Genomic DNA, 15279 nt, shown 5'->3' on the forward strand with positions numbered 1-15279 from the left:
ACATCACCTGGGTGCCGTCCAGAACTCTGCACGTTGTGCTGCCTTGGGACTATTCGCACAAAAGACAGCTTCTGACCATTGTTGCTTTTTTGGTGAAAAATGTTTAAATGTTTTTACAGTTTTTGTTCCGTTCATTATATTTAAAAGTTAATAAAGTTTTATAATCTTACTTTGTTGGAGTGTTATATATTTTTTTAAAAACGGGTGAATGGGGCCTTGAATCGGGTTATTGTCATGTGTGGGCTTTGGAAGTGTGCTGCTGCAGGATCGGACATTTCAAACTCAAATGCACGTTCTTTTTCTTACCTTTCCGAAGCATGGAGCGCAATAGCAGGCAGAGAAAGGGTGATGCACGTGTTGAACACTACCTGACCTGGCAAGTTGCTGGCAGTGCCCCCCCGCCCGCTCCTGAAAGAGGGCACACACACACCGCCGCCCCGAGTACTTCACAAATCTTTAAAAGACCATGCGCTTGTTCATGAGGCTTAAATGGTTTATCACCTCTTCTAGAACCCCTGCATCGACCCTCTGACGTTTCCTGGAAAAATTACCATGTAACCCAATACCAAGCCCTGTCAGCTGAAACCCCCGAGGAATCGTGGGGCATATTATCAAGGGGGTTTATCTCCGCTTTTTTGGCTTTAAAAGCCATGAAAGCGGAGATAAAATTATCTCCCTATTACCAAGCTGTCGCTAACACCAGTTAGTGACAGCTAAAGGGAGATAGCGACCATCTTGGGCCCCGCTTTGCATGTCAGTGATACTTATCACTAATGACATGCAAAGTGGGCGTGCCAAGATGTTAGCGACTGGAAACAGTCCCTAACATCGCTATCTCCTATTACCAACTTTTGGAGATATTCGCGCTAAGCGCGAATATCTCCAAAAGCTAACACCTGCCCTGAGCAGTTCTTAGCCATGTTATCCAATGGGAGGTGGATAACATGGCTAAGAGCATTTGCTCGATAATACATGAATATCGCTGACTTTTCTGCGATAATAGCAAGGTTTATCTGCGATAAAAATCGCCGATGTGCGGCGATAATTTTTGTCTCTAAACAAGTTAGAGACAAAAATTATCGCTAGTTGTTCGTAATATGCCCCCGGGTTTTTGCTTGCAGAAATCGGGAGGCGGGAGACTAGCACTGAAATCAGTAGTCTCACGCCTGAATCGGGAGGGTTGGCATGTCTGGATTCTCTACAGCTGGGGCCATAAACTACATCCGCAGGGGTAGGTGATAGCCTGGGACCAGCCTGGCATCTAAAATGGCTGCCGTGCACGACAAAATTGTGGCATTGGAAAAAAGGCAAGATGGCGCAGACAATGTTTATCAATAAGGATTCATTTATAACAAAATATTTTATCGCAGTGACAAATTGGCGGTCAACACTTCCTGATTTCCATCGAATCGAACGTTAACAGACGTCAGGCAGCAAAAAAAAAAAAAGCTCACGCACAGCCGCTGGAAGAGATGTATCAACATATATGAGCCTCCTCAGCCACCCTCAGGAAACATAGGGGATTAGGATACGTCTCACGCACCCCCTTATACCTAGTAATTTAATTAACGAAGCACAAAATGGCGAATTCCCGTTTCGCTACCAGTTTGCGGCCCAGTTCGCGGCCCGTGAAGCGCTTCTACCGTGAAAAATCATTTTTTTTTTTATTTTCCCCACGGGACCCTTTAATAACCCCAACAACATTCCTAGGGGGTCAAGAGGGGTATACCTTGCCCCCTTTCATTAAATTCCCCCTTCGTTTTTCACCTCTTCTTCTCTCTCGATCCTACCGAGAGATAAGATGGCGGCCGCACCGGACTGTTTAGAATGTTGACAGACACCGGAGAGCCAATCAGCTTTCTGCACGCAAAGTTCCGTTTCGCGAAAAGACACACACACACACACATATATATATATATATATATATATATAAAAGCAGACTACATTCAGTGTAAATGCATTTTCTGAGAACACACACATAAATTATGTATGTTAGACTAGTAAGTTGATCGAGAGCACCAGCGTTCAACATGTCGAGTGTCCTAATGATCAGTCTTTGTTTACCCTACCTGTGCAGAACGTATGGATTAAGCAGGGTAAAGTGAAAGTTAACAGTCTGTGCCGCAGAGCATACTAGAGACTTTAGTCTTTTCTTCTCATGGAGCCGAGTATTACTTTGGCATCAGACTAAGAAATGGGCAAATGTTGTTCCAAGACGTGAAGGACTAAAAACTGTTTAGTTGAGCCAGGGTCAATCTGCCATCATGGAGTAAAATCTTGTAAAACATTTGTAGTCCATCATATATGGACTACTCTCCGTAATAAAGCTTTAAAGACTTGAAAAGGGTCCGCGTCTAAGACTTCAGCATAAATGGAGGAATAGAACTTCAACGGCTAATACAATAGATCATTGTTGCCCTATCTTAGCACTGACACAGTGTGCAGTCTAGATATCCTCCTGGAGAAGGATTTAAACCAATCCCACCTTCGCCAGCCGTAGGATTAGAACATAATTAGCATAAAGATATTAAATACAGTGATCATGCACACCATCAGTGTAGATCTTCTCTTGCCCACACTTTGAACAGGATTTGAAGAGACCGCTTTTCTCACTATCACCCATAGTGTAAGTTGGTCGCACGCAGAAGTCCCTGTGGGCCAGTAATGTGGATAAAACACCATCAATTCATTAAAAGGAATATGCTACTTATCAGTATGCCTTCCGTTCGAGGCATGAGGGCTGCTGAATTCATATCTGTGCATAGAATAAATAGCAGTTACCTCCTTACCGGCGGGTGCCCGTGCCAGCTGCAGCAGTCTGAAAGAGTTCTGAGAACAGCCTGTCCTACAGCAGCTTGCTGTTTGGAGTGTACATCTACGCAGTAGTGTTTAGTAAATGTATGTATGGTGGTCCTTGTGGCTGCTCTACATATATCCTCTAGTGGAATGTTACCCAGGAAAGCCATGGAAGCCCCTAACTTGCGTGTGGAATGCGCTTTGGGGGAACTGTTAATGTGCGCTTAGCCTTCTGATAACAGATCTGGATACATTTAACAATCCACCTGGCTATACCTGACTTGGAGATGGGTTTGCCTTTATGTTGTGGAGAGAAGGCAACGAACAGCTGTTTAGTCTTTCAAAAGTCTTTTGTCCTGTCGATGTAATACAGGAGAGCCCTTTTGACATCTAAGGTGTGCAGTGCTCTGTCTGCCACTGAGTCAGGGTTAGGAAAGAAAACTGGCAGTTCTATGTTTTGGTTAAGGTGGAACTGCGAAACCACCTTTGGCATGAGTTTAGGGTTGGTGCGAAGCACCACCCTATTTGCTTGAATTTGCAGGTAGGGTTCCTGAATTGTGAGGGCCTGCAGCTCACTGACCCTCCTTAGCGATGTAATAGCTATCAGGAAGGCCACCTTACAGGTAAGGAACTGTATTTCACAGGAATGGAGTGGCTCAAAGGGTGGCCCCATGAGTCTGGTGAGAACGATATTTAAGTTCCAGACTGGTGAAGGGGGGTATCTGGGAGGGATTACTCTCTTAAGTCCTTCCAAAAAGGCTTTAATGGCAGGCACCTTGAAAACAGAAAGGTGCTGCCTGTTTTGAAGGTAAGCGGTTATGGCCGCCAAATGGATCCTGATGGAACTGTATGCCAGGTTGCATTGGTACAGATGCAACAAGTAACATATGATGTTTTGCGTAGATGCGTCCAACGGATTAATGTTATTGTTGGAGCAGTAAATAACAAACCGCTTCCATTTGGCTGCATAGCAGGCCCTGGTAGTCGGTCGTCTTGCCTCCTTGATGATGTTCATGCACTCAGGAGGCAAGTTCAGGTATCCAAACTCTATGACCTCAGGAGCCAAATCGCAAGGTTCAACTGTTGGGGATCTGGGTGCTGAATGTCGCCATGGCTCTGAGTGAGGAGGCTGGGAGTGAGGCGCAGCCGCTGGTGAGGCACCACTGAAAGTTCCAGGAATGTGGTGTACCAAGCTTGCCGTGCCCACGTTGGAGCAACCAGGATGAGTGTCATGGAGTGCTGTCACAGTTTGCGCGCCACCAGAGGTATGAGGGGGGCTGGCGGAAAAGCGTACGCAAATCTGCCTGACCAGTTCATCCATATCGCATTGCCCTGAGACTGCGGGTGTGGGAACCTGGCGGCGAAGTTTGGGCATTTTGCGTTCTCGCTTGTGGCGAAGAGGTCGATGTCTGGATGACCCCACCGTTGGAAGTATGGATGGAGCACTGACGGGTGGATCTCCCACTCGTGCATCTGATGACTGTGCCTGCTGAGCAGGTCCGCCATTTGGTTGTCGACACCCGGAAGATGCTCCGCCATGAGGAAGATGTTCCTCTGAATGGCCCACTTCCACATGCTCTGTGCTAGGTGAGACAGCTGCGGGGAGTGCGTGCCTCCCTGCTTCTGGATGTAATACATGGCGGTCATGTTGTCCGTCCGGACTAACACGACCTTGTTGCACAGGTGCAACTTGAATGCCTTCAGTGCCATGAAGATCGCCATCAGTTCTATCACATTGATATGCATCCTCTGCTGTTGTGTTGTCCATAGGCCCTGCACTGTGTATTGGAGGACATGTGCTCCCCAACCCTGGAGAGATGCGTCAGTCGTTAGCACTATTTGTGGGACAGGCTCTTGGAACGGTCGTCCCCTGCAAAGGTTTTGTGGATTCCACCAATGCAGAGAGTTGTAAGCACGACCGGTCACCAACACTAGGTCTTTTAGATGGCCATGAGCCTGGTTCCACTGTCGGGCTAAGCATTCTTGAAGGGGACGCATGTGCAGCCTCGCGTGCGGGACTATGAATAGGATGCCATCATATCGATCAGTTGCATGAACACCTGCGCTGGGAGGGATCGCTGACGTTGGAACCTCCGAATGAGCATCTGCATGCTGTTGACCCTGGCCGGGTTCGGCTGCGCTGTGGCCGACTGTGTTTAGTGTCGCCCCTAGGTACTGTTGCACATGGGTAGGCTGCAGGTGAGACTTTGCGTAGTTGAGTGAGAACCCCAGACTTTGAAGGAGGTGAATGGTCCGCGACATGTCGCGGCCGCACTGCTTGGCTAATTTGGCCTGAACGAGCCAGTCGTCCAGGTAGGGATACACGTGAACACCTTGCCTGCGAAGGTGCGCTGCCACAGTCGCTAAGCACTTGGTGAAGACCCTGGGAGCAGTAGTGACCCCGAACGGCAGAACTTTGAATTGGTAATGCTGATTGTTGATCGTGAACCTGAGATATTTTTTGTGACTTGGGTGAATGGGAATATGGAAATATGCATCCTTGAGGTCCAGGGTGGCTAGGAAGTCGCCCTGACGGAGCAGCGGCAGGACCTGTTGCAAGGTTAGCATGTGAAAGTGTTCCGAAAGGATGTATTGGTTGAGGGGTCTGAGGTCTAGAATGGGCCGCAGGGACCCGTCTTTTTTTGGAATCAAGAAGTACAGAGAGTACACCCTGTACCCCGCTCTTCTACAGGCACGAGTTCTATGGCTCCTTTTTGCAGCATGGAGAGTACTTCTTGCTGCAATAAGTGCGTGTGCTCTGCGGACATAGGACGGTTTTTGGGGGTATGTTGGGGGGGGGGTCAGTTCTAGACAATAGCCGTACCGGATAAGTTGTCTCACCCACCTGTCTGTTGTGATGTCTTCCCAGAGTGGCAGGAACTGCTGGAGTCTCCCCCCGACAGGTGTTAGATGGTCGGGGGCAGTGACAAGAAGTCACTGTTTGTTGGGAGCGGAGGACCTGGCGTTGTTATTGCCGCGGCCTCTCCCTTTGGCGCTGTTCCCACGGTATCCACCCCTGGTGTTTTTAGTGTAGGTAGATTGCGTGTTGCCCTTGGCGTACTGGGAATGCTGTAGAGCCGGTCCTCTTGTTGCTCCCCTGTTACCGGAGCGACGAAAGGAACTGCCCCGAAAACTGCTGGGACTGGAGAGCCCCCATGGATTTCGCTGTCTCAGTGTCCTTTTTCATTTTCTCAAGTGTTGTGTCCACTTCCGGTCCAAACAGGAAGTCCGGATTAACCGGCTGATTGAGAAGAGTAGTTTGGATTTCGGATTTAAACCCCGAGATGCGCAGCCATGCATGGCGTCGCAGCATTACGCTAGTATTTACTGCCCTTGCTGCTGTGTCTGCTGCGTCCAGTGCGCATTTGGTTGACGCATTGGAGATCAGTTTCCCCTCTTGTATAACCATTTCTGCAGCTTCTCTGTACATATCAGGCATGTGCTGCAGTAACTGTTCTAGGGTGTCGTAGTGCGCCCTGTCGTATCTAGCCAACAGGGCCTGTGTATTGGCTATTCTCCAAATGTTAGCGGCTTGCACTGCCACACGCTTTCCAGACGCTTCAAAGATCTTGGACTCTTTGTCCGGAGGGGGAGCGTCACCAGTGGATTGAGAGTTAGCCCTTTTGCGCGCATTAGCCACCACAAGGGAGTCCAAGGGGAGCTGGCCTTTGATATAGGTGGGGTTCACTGGGGCAGGCCTGTATTTCTTGTCGATCCGGGGGTTGATAACCCTGGCTTTGGTTGGCTCCTTGAAAAGGTCTGTTGCATGCTTGAGGACCCCTTTAAGCATGGGTAGAGTCTTAGTGGAGCGTTCAGATGTGGAGAAGGTGTCAAATAAGAAATCTTCATCCACTGGCTCGGCATGCATTTCGACGTCATGGTTAAGGGCTGCGCGCTCTATCAATGCATTAAATGCTGCGGTGTCCTCAGTTGGAGATGGTTTAACATTGTAGGACTGAGAGTCCGGAGTGGTATGGGGGTTATCAGGGTCATCGCCTTGATCTCCTGCCCCTGCCCATTGATGCGAGACATCCTGATCAGTGTCAGTGTTGTAAGAGAAGGCCATTTGGCCATAGTCTACATTCAAGTCCTCCTCACTCTGTGCTGGAGAATGAACTATTTTCTGCGAATAGTCCTGAAGTGGTTCAAAAAGAACCGGAGAGGTAGAAGAGACCATCTTCTTTTTGGAGGGGAATCCTGTAACCTTCCAAAGGATGTTCAGGCGTGATCTTCCGCTTGTGGACGGTAAGCCTGCCTGACTCAGAGTCAATAAACAGTTTTGCCTGGTTGTCGTAAGAAGGCTCGTGATAGATGACCTGTTCATGTGAGGACACCTTCGCCATCTTGGAAGCCTCGGCGGTGTCACGGCGTTCGAGATGCTTTGGGCGGGTCGTGGGCGGAAGCCCAAACTTCATTGGCGCTGAGCCCGCAGGTTTCGAACCTGAAGCGACCGATTCGGGTTTCTTCGACGCCTGTGTAGGCCGCTCGCTTGACCGCATCGAGCTCCCGGCGCGGTGCGCCTCCATCCTTGGGCGTCGACGACACTTTCGGGGCGTCTTTGGTCGTGGGTTCAACCAGTTTTCCAAGCCCAGCCTTGAGTCCTGAGAGGTGTGGCTCGAGACTTTTACTCAACTGAAGGCTTTTGCCCTTCTCGCCATGTTTGGTCGTCGGCGCCGACGCCGAGCCCTTCGAGGAGACGTGCTTGCTGGTCGAGGCCTGCTTCGATGTCCCAGTCTTGGAGCCGACGGGCATCTTCGGCGCTGAAGGATCGTCGACAGCCTTAGAGGAAGCGTGCGTCGACGTCGTACCGACCACCATCTTGAGTAGTTTCGGTTTCGATTTCGGCTCCGTCTGTTTCGGTTTTGATTTAGCAGAATCGACCGATGGCTCCTTTGAAAGGGTCTTAGCCTGGCTTTGGCGCGGGGCTGTAGACCGTGAGGAAGGATCTTGGCTAAGGCCTTTCGGCGATGCCTCGACCGGAGCCGGAGGGGCGGAATGTTAATGATAGGCCCCGTAATGACGGGCGAACTCGGTTCTCCACCGGAGTCGTCATCAACGGCCCCAAGGTCCTCATCGTCGTCCCCTACCTCGACGACGTCTTGGTCGTGGACGTATTACTCGGCTTGCTCGTCTACCTCGAAATTGGAGTCCTGCTCAGACGCCGGTTCCGACATTTCTTCTGGAACGTCGTCCTCTTCCTCATCTCGGAAGAGTTCCTCGTCTCCGGCTTCGAAGATGTTCGCAGGTGCTGGGGCCGACTGTTGGGCCGACTGCCTCGCGTCCAAGTTTAATAGTTTTCTTTGAGCGGAACCTCGAGCAGGCGAAACATTTTGACTCGTCGTGGTCGGGGGACAAACATGTATTGCACACTGGGTGCACATCTAAGTTCGAATATTTTGAATTACAAACGGGGCACCGCTTAAACGGGGTCCGTTCCATCGTCGATGTAGTCTGGGCCTGTGTTGTCGACAGAAATTACTTCTTTCTACGCCGATTGAAGAACACGAAAGGGACAGGCACCGAACGATACAATACCGACGCTGTGAAGGCCTTTTGGCCTTAGGAATAGAAAGAGTACAAGTTTTTTGAACTGGAGTCGAGATTAGACATCCGAACCCAATGGCGGAAAAAAACAATCTGGGGATGGAGAGGATGCCCATGCGCACTGTATCCAGGGGAGGAGCCACCTATCTCGTGATACTTCAAAGACTCTTCCAGGACAACAATGTGCAATCATCCAGACCCAACACTAGGCGGCGATCTATGCACAGATATGAATTCAGCAGCCCTCATGCCTCGAACACAACTTTATTGAAAGCTGAAAGGAAGGCGGTCTAAGGAAAATGAAGTAGAGGTCATGGCCAATCCAAAAAAAGGTTAGACAGAGGTTAAAGAAGAGCTCTTCTCAAAACTGCCACACACCTGACAGTAGAAATATGGGCTAATGTGGACTCATACTAGAGAGATCAGAACTTCCAGGTCTATGAAAGATCCAGGGCTGGAGAAATGACAAAATTGTTGCCTCAGGTTGTAAACATTACGTTATATTTATTATATATATGGATTGGTTCGATTTTTAAGCATTTACATTGAGATATTATCGAAGCGTCTTCACAAAAATCTGACACCTGCCTGGAGATTTACAACTTTATTGCAACTGTGATAAAGTTGTGCTATACGTTCACTCCTCCTTACATATCCTTTTTTTGTGTAAAGCCTTGACTGTGTCACCATGTCAACCTGAATCATGGACGCCAATTATCAATCGTAGATTAACTACTTAATGTCTTAGCTAGTGGGACACACCAGCAATTTCATATTTGAAAGTGTTTGGCTGTCCCAGAAACAGTAAGAAACAGAAGAGGATGGGGGCAACATTCACATCGAGAATTCATTACCCTAACATGAATATTTTAGTGAAAGTTGGTAAGAAGCGCTTTGAAGCGAAGCACCCACACTTTGAACCACATTAGTGAGCAAAGTTGTGCTTTCCCCACGCCTCAAAGGGTTTTTCCAGACTTTTGTGTTTAGCTGGCTATGTCTCATTTGACTTATTACAAGGCTTGTGCCCACTTAAAGTAACCTATTTAATTTGTATTTATTTTAATGACATGCAAGGTAGGAAAATCATACTAATTTATTAAATTATCAAAAAGATGGTTTACCACAGTCTTTCTTTTGAGGCAAAACCTTTCCAAGCAGTCTAGCACTGCTTATGGCCCATTCCAAAAATTGGTTAGATGCTTACCTAAACAAGATGCTACAGAAATTACTTTTATGTTTTGGTAAAAGTGATCAGAAGACTATTTATTGTCATCGACGAGGGCTACCATTTAAACTGGCTCATTTGAATGGTCATAGAATTTAAAGATCTATACATTACCACAGATTCTTGCTTTGTGCTTTCATTTTTAACCTCAGACGAAAGAACTGATGAAGAGCTGCCATTATGAACCGGTGACAGGAATCTGCAGAAATGAAGGCTTCACAATTAGGGAAACATGTTAATTAAGTAACAGCAGTTGATCCTCTTCAACACAGCATGGAAACCACCTAAAAATAAGTCGTTTTCTGAAAGTCAATGACAATGCCATGCTCAAACTAATACTTCGAATACATCTGTCACATTTTTCCTAATTCCATCCAAACTACAGACAGCCAGCTAATTAACACTGCATCCTAGAAGAGACCTACTCGGCTAAAAAGTTACTTACCTGTAACAATGTTTTTTTCTTAGCAACTGTTAAACATTCACAGATGGCGTAGGCAGAAATCAGAGTTGCCTAGAGGTTGTTGGACCCGGCCCATTAGGCAGGTTCACCCCTAGACTTTTTGCGTTTTCCTAGCCTATTTATGGAACCTGGTATTGGTGATTTTAGGCCTCTGCGCACTTTTTCACTGTGGTACAGTGTAAAGTGCTTGAGCTCTCTGTGGATGAATGGTGAGTGACCTGCCCTCCCATAGGAATGAATGGGGAGTATGTATGCCCATGGTAGTTCCTGATGTGTGGGGAGTGCAGGGGCGAGTTTGGTATGAGAGAACTCGTGAGAATAAATGCTGCAAAATGATGTATGCAGCATGGCTGTGTCTAGTCTAGAAGTCCTACTTTTGGAAGTTGGCATATTTGTGCACGTTGGTGCTAGCGTGTGATTGACTGGTGAGCCGGGCCCAGAGTGCATGGGCCTGCTTGTGGATTGACTGTCTGGGTTGAGGATGACAGGGGCTGGAGAGCCCAGGAGGTTGTCTGAGTCAGCCCATGGATGAAAGGCAGCATCTGCTGCCAGGGAAGTGGGAGGAGATGGCACCTGATAGTGAAGGGCTGTTCCTGTGTAACTACAAAGCTGGCTCCACCTCCCGCTGGGCGACTGACACCTCTGTCCCTGATACTGAAGGGGACTTCCCTCTAAACCAGTCCAGCTGGTTCTCACACTGCCTGCTTCAAAGGACTTCAAAGAACTTCAAAGGTTTTGCACTGTATAAAAAGGGGTTGTATCCCCTTCCAAATTGTTCTTGTTTTCAACTTGAATCTGCCAGGAGCATGCTGCTGCTGGGGCTCAGGGGGATCCCTGGCTCTGCCCAGCCCCTGGGCACCTGATGGACTTTCCTGGACTCCTGGGGGACCCCTCTGCCTTGCTGGGCTGATGGGGGGGACTTTGCTTTGCCCCTGAGACTCTCTGGGACCTTTGTGCAGCATGGTGGAGCTGCACTCCTGGAAGGACCTTGGTACTTTGTGTCTAGCGCTTTGGGAGCGCTTTATGGCCCCATAGCGCTTTAGAGCGCTTTATTTTTGATTATGGCGCTGAGGAGCGCTTTGCCCGCCTTGGCGAGTGCCCACCTCGCTTATTCTTGACTTTTATTTAATTTCGGCTGCCCACGCCGATACCTTTATTGCCTGCCAGCCTGCCTGACTGAAAACGGGCCGCCGCGCTGCCCGCGGTGACCCGGAAGTGCTTGGCCGGCCGGCCAATCGCAGCGCGGCCGGCCGGAAGTCCCGCCCCCGCAGCTCGAGAGGAGAGAAGCTGCCCGGGGGAGGAGGCGGAAGGGAGGAGTGAAGATGGCGGCGGCAGCAGTGCTCCCATGTGAGGGGAGAGCCCTGCCGGCTGCCGAGGATGTTGTCTCGCCGTCAAGGATCACGAGAGCCCACCTCGCCTCCGCCTGACCCAGCGCGTGTGCTGGCTGCCCCGAGAATGAAGGAGGGCCGCCGCCCGGAGGAGCCCCGCCCAAGAGAGCCCGGTGAGTCTGAAGGGCTGGGGAGGGCTCCGTGCGGCTGCTGTTGGTGCCGGAGAGCGGCCCATGGGCGGAAGTGGAGGTAGGGCGGCCCCAGCTGGCAGTGGGCCGCCCCAACGTTTCAAGGGAGCCTGAGGCTCCAACGCCCATGTTGGTCACGAGAGCCCCGTGGGGTACAGTGTTGGCAGTGCAGAAAGGGCGGCCCCGGTTGGCAGCGGGTCGCCCCAACGCGTGTAGAGCCCCGAGAGGCTCCTTACCCCTATCGTTGTGTCCGGAGCCATGGAGGCTCTAAGGGGGCAGATTTGTTTTACGGGCCCAGAGAGGCTCGAGGTGCCCTACGTGTATTTCGTGCCCTGAGAGGCGCTGGGGGCATTCTCTGAAGTGAATGGAGAGTCAGGGCGGCCCCGTTTGGCAGTGGGTCGCCCCAACGCTTTGAGAGAGCCTGTGTGGCTCAGAGGGGCCATATGTGTTTCTAAGAGCCTGTGTGGCTCCAACGTTTGACCAGTGTTGGCCAGAGCCTGTGTGGCTCCAACGTGCGCAGTGTTGGCTTCAGAGCCTGTGTGGCTTAGCTGGCGCCGTTTTGTTGATTCTTCAGGTGCCCAGCACTTTGTGGGCACCTGCCACGTTTAGGCCTTTCTGTGATGTACACAGTTGCCCAGCACTTTGTGGGCAACTGCCACGTTTAGGCTTTTGGTACTCTGTGACTGGCGCTGCATGGCAGCGCGCCCTGACATTGGACACAGGGCATCCTTGCCCCAACAAGGCCAGTTGGCCTAGGGACTGCCACAGGTAGTGGCTTATGTAGTGTAGGCGCAATGTGATTTCTATGCTTTTAAATAGTAATTGCCTACTGTGTGTTTTTGCGCTATTGATTTATTAGGCACCTCTGAATGTTTATGCATTATGTGTCTTCCTTTCCATGCGCTGCACCTCTGAATGTTTAGTCATCATGTGTCTTCTTGCGCTGCACCCCTGAATGTATTTTATTGCATCATGTGCCCTATTCTTAACACCTCTGAATGTGTTACTGCATCATGTGTCTTCCTTTCCATGCGCTGCACCTCTGAATGTTTAGTCATCATGTGTCTTCTTGCGCTGCACCCCTGAATGTGATTTTATTGCATCATGTGCTCTATTCTTAACACCTCTGAATGTTTAGTCATCATGTGTTTCTCCTTATTACTCCTCTGAATGTGTTCATACATCATGGGTAAGGTGTTCTGGTTTATGCCCCTAAATGTGGTTATTCTTAGGTGGTTGTCTTTTCTACTCCTCTGAATGTAGGTTTATTGCATCATGAGTAATGTATTCTTTCTTAGACCCCTAATGCTGTGTGATACTTAGGTGGTTCTTCTTTCTTAGTACAGGTGGTCCTAGTAAGGTCCTGGTTCCTGTTACCAGTGGTTACTGGTTGTTATCTTTGTGATTACCATTTTATGTTTTATTATTTCTTATTCTAGAAGTGCTTTATCTGACTATGACAGTGGCCCTTGTGGCCCTGTCTTGTGTACATAATCCCTGTGAATATTGCCCGTGCCAGTTGGCACCATGTATATGTGTGATTTTATCTGATGTGTTTTTACAATACAAAAGTTATTTTTATAATAACCTTGTGTGGAGTCTCTCTTGTGGTGTGCCTAGTATGTTGTTGCTGTTGTGCGCTGGCGCAAATGCTTTACACATTGCCTCCGAGTTTAGCCTTACTGCTTGAGCCAAGCTACCAAGGGGGTGAGCAGAGGTTATCTTGGCGTGTGACTTCCTTGCCCTGACTAGAATGGTGGTTTCTGCCTGGCTTTGGCGTCAGCCTTAGCCTACCAGAAATAGCCAGTTCTAACAGAGGTCAAAACCACTTTATGATTACTCTGACGAGTTGCAGCATCAAGAGCATTTAACATTTTGCCTTATAAGGAAGTTGGGTCAGGGACAGAGGAGGAACAAGACTGGCATACTGAAGGCATCAAAACGGCTCCACAATGTCTGTAGGGTTTAGGACAGCAGAAAGGCTTCTGGGATAGATGTCAAAATGAAACAGTTACCAGCCAATCATATTCCTATTCGCCACTCAGAAGTATCCCCAAGGGTAAAGGATGTTCAGCAGACACCAATAATTCTTGGCCTAAAATTACTACCAGCAACTTGCAGGGGCCTACTGCCTGCCCAGTGTCAAAATGATAGCTATTTTCATCTATCAGGGGTGTCTAGTCCAGCTAATAGCTACCTGTGCTAGATTTGTCCAAGCCCTCCTCTGAGAAACTTAATGGGTGGCAACAATGTTCCTTTCTAATTTTACCTAGGTCAGTGATAGCGCAGCGAAGAAGGTGGCTGCTAACCAAGACAAGAGGACTTGGGAGTGTTGCATTTAGGCAAGTAATGTAGATCCTGGTGTTGGGAAAGTAGGCAGGTGAGCAGCTAAAAACAAGCACAAGATAACCTAGTGTAGGGAGATATGTTGCCCCCAGAAAAATACACCATCTTTTACCCCGGAACTGCATTTAGCCTGCCTGTATTCTAGGCAGTCACAAGATTCAGTTTAAAACTGAAAGTGGGGTATAACGCAGTAGCTGTATTGGTAAAATGTGGGCTATGAAAGGCAGAGACAAGCAAAAAAACCAAGATTAATTTAAGCGAAATAAAAAGATAAGGCACAAAGATATTAGTCAGTAAGGCGGCTTTCTATAATTTTAAGGGATGGGAGGCAGCTCATAGGGAATACAAAATTAGGAAGGGTGGAAAGATACTCCGGTTGCATCAGACATCTGCTACTATTCATACTGCTGCATTTTTTGCCACTGCCCTAGGCTGCAGATTTCCAAGTTTCAGGACTATTTGCCAGGGACTCTTCAAGTTTCCTGATCGTCAACTGCATGTGCATACACCTGAAGGCCTGAGTTTCGACATAATGCTGAGGTCTGGACCACAGCAATTTACCCGTCAGAACCCATGCTTTGCTCTGGTGCCCCATGTCTATTTTTTCACAAACCTGAACAGTATTCTTATTGCTCATCATAATATTGTTCTAAATGCATTTCTAAAGTATCAGTCTTCCATCAATCCCAGTAACGTCCAGCTACACACCTGTGCACCCCATAGCCTCTTCTATACCTCTGCGCTCAAAGATCTTGATCAATGGAAGATCTAACCCATTTCCCTGTCCCTCATTTCTACTGCTCATTTGATATGTAATAAAGCAACAGAACTTTTCTAGTATGCACAGTTAAAAGCCAAAAGGTTTTCAGAATCTCTTTACCTCCTGCTTAAACAATTCCTCGCAATTTTCTCATTCTTTCTGCACCAGTTTAATGGTGAAAGCAATTTCGGAGACAATAATCCTTGGAGGATCTAGCTGGGCACAGAGATCCAGTGATAAGTCCTGTAGAGTGACACTAAATTGACAGTTCTAGCTATTAAGGAGCGGGTCTACTGTAGGATGCAAGAACAACTCAGGTGGTACCTCAATGCAAAGGCCAAGGATCAGCTTGGAACTAGTGCTTACATTGAGCCAGTGGTTGCAGGTGGATCCCAGAGGTGCTCATTTGTGGGGACTGGCACTTATTTCTCCTAGTAAGACTGACAGAGCAAGAGAATGAAAAACACACAAGGGAGGAAGAAGGAAAAGAAAGACAGAAAAAGGGTGACAGAAAAAGCAGGAACCTGCAAGAGTGAGATAATGGATAAGGGAGTGTCTGCTGGTAGATTAAAGAGTCATTGGGTAGAGCTTAGACTATGCAGCCTACTTTTTTTGGCATGCTGACAATT

The 15279-nt window shown here is 48.5% G+C and overlaps 1 protein-coding gene across 1 annotated transcript in view; it reads right to left on the minus strand.

The window, feature by feature from the left end:
• Positions 1 to 15279, minus strand: part of RNF168 (ring finger protein 168) — a 191648-nt gene that overhangs the window by 79429 nt on the left and 96940 nt on the right. The window contains exon 6 of the mRNA XM_086943996.1: positions 9680 to 9764. Within this exon, the coding sequence (XP_086800122.1) occupies positions 9680 to 9764 (85 nt within the window). The remainder of the gene's footprint in view (positions 1 to 9679; positions 9765 to 15279) is intronic.

The sequence above is a fragment of the Lissotriton vulgaris genome, chromosome 11, assembly GCF_964263255.1.
Source record: "Lissotriton vulgaris chromosome 11, aLisVul1.2, whole genome shotgun sequence".
Taxonomy (NCBI): Eukaryota; Metazoa; Chordata; class Amphibia; order Caudata; family Salamandridae; genus Lissotriton; species Lissotriton vulgaris.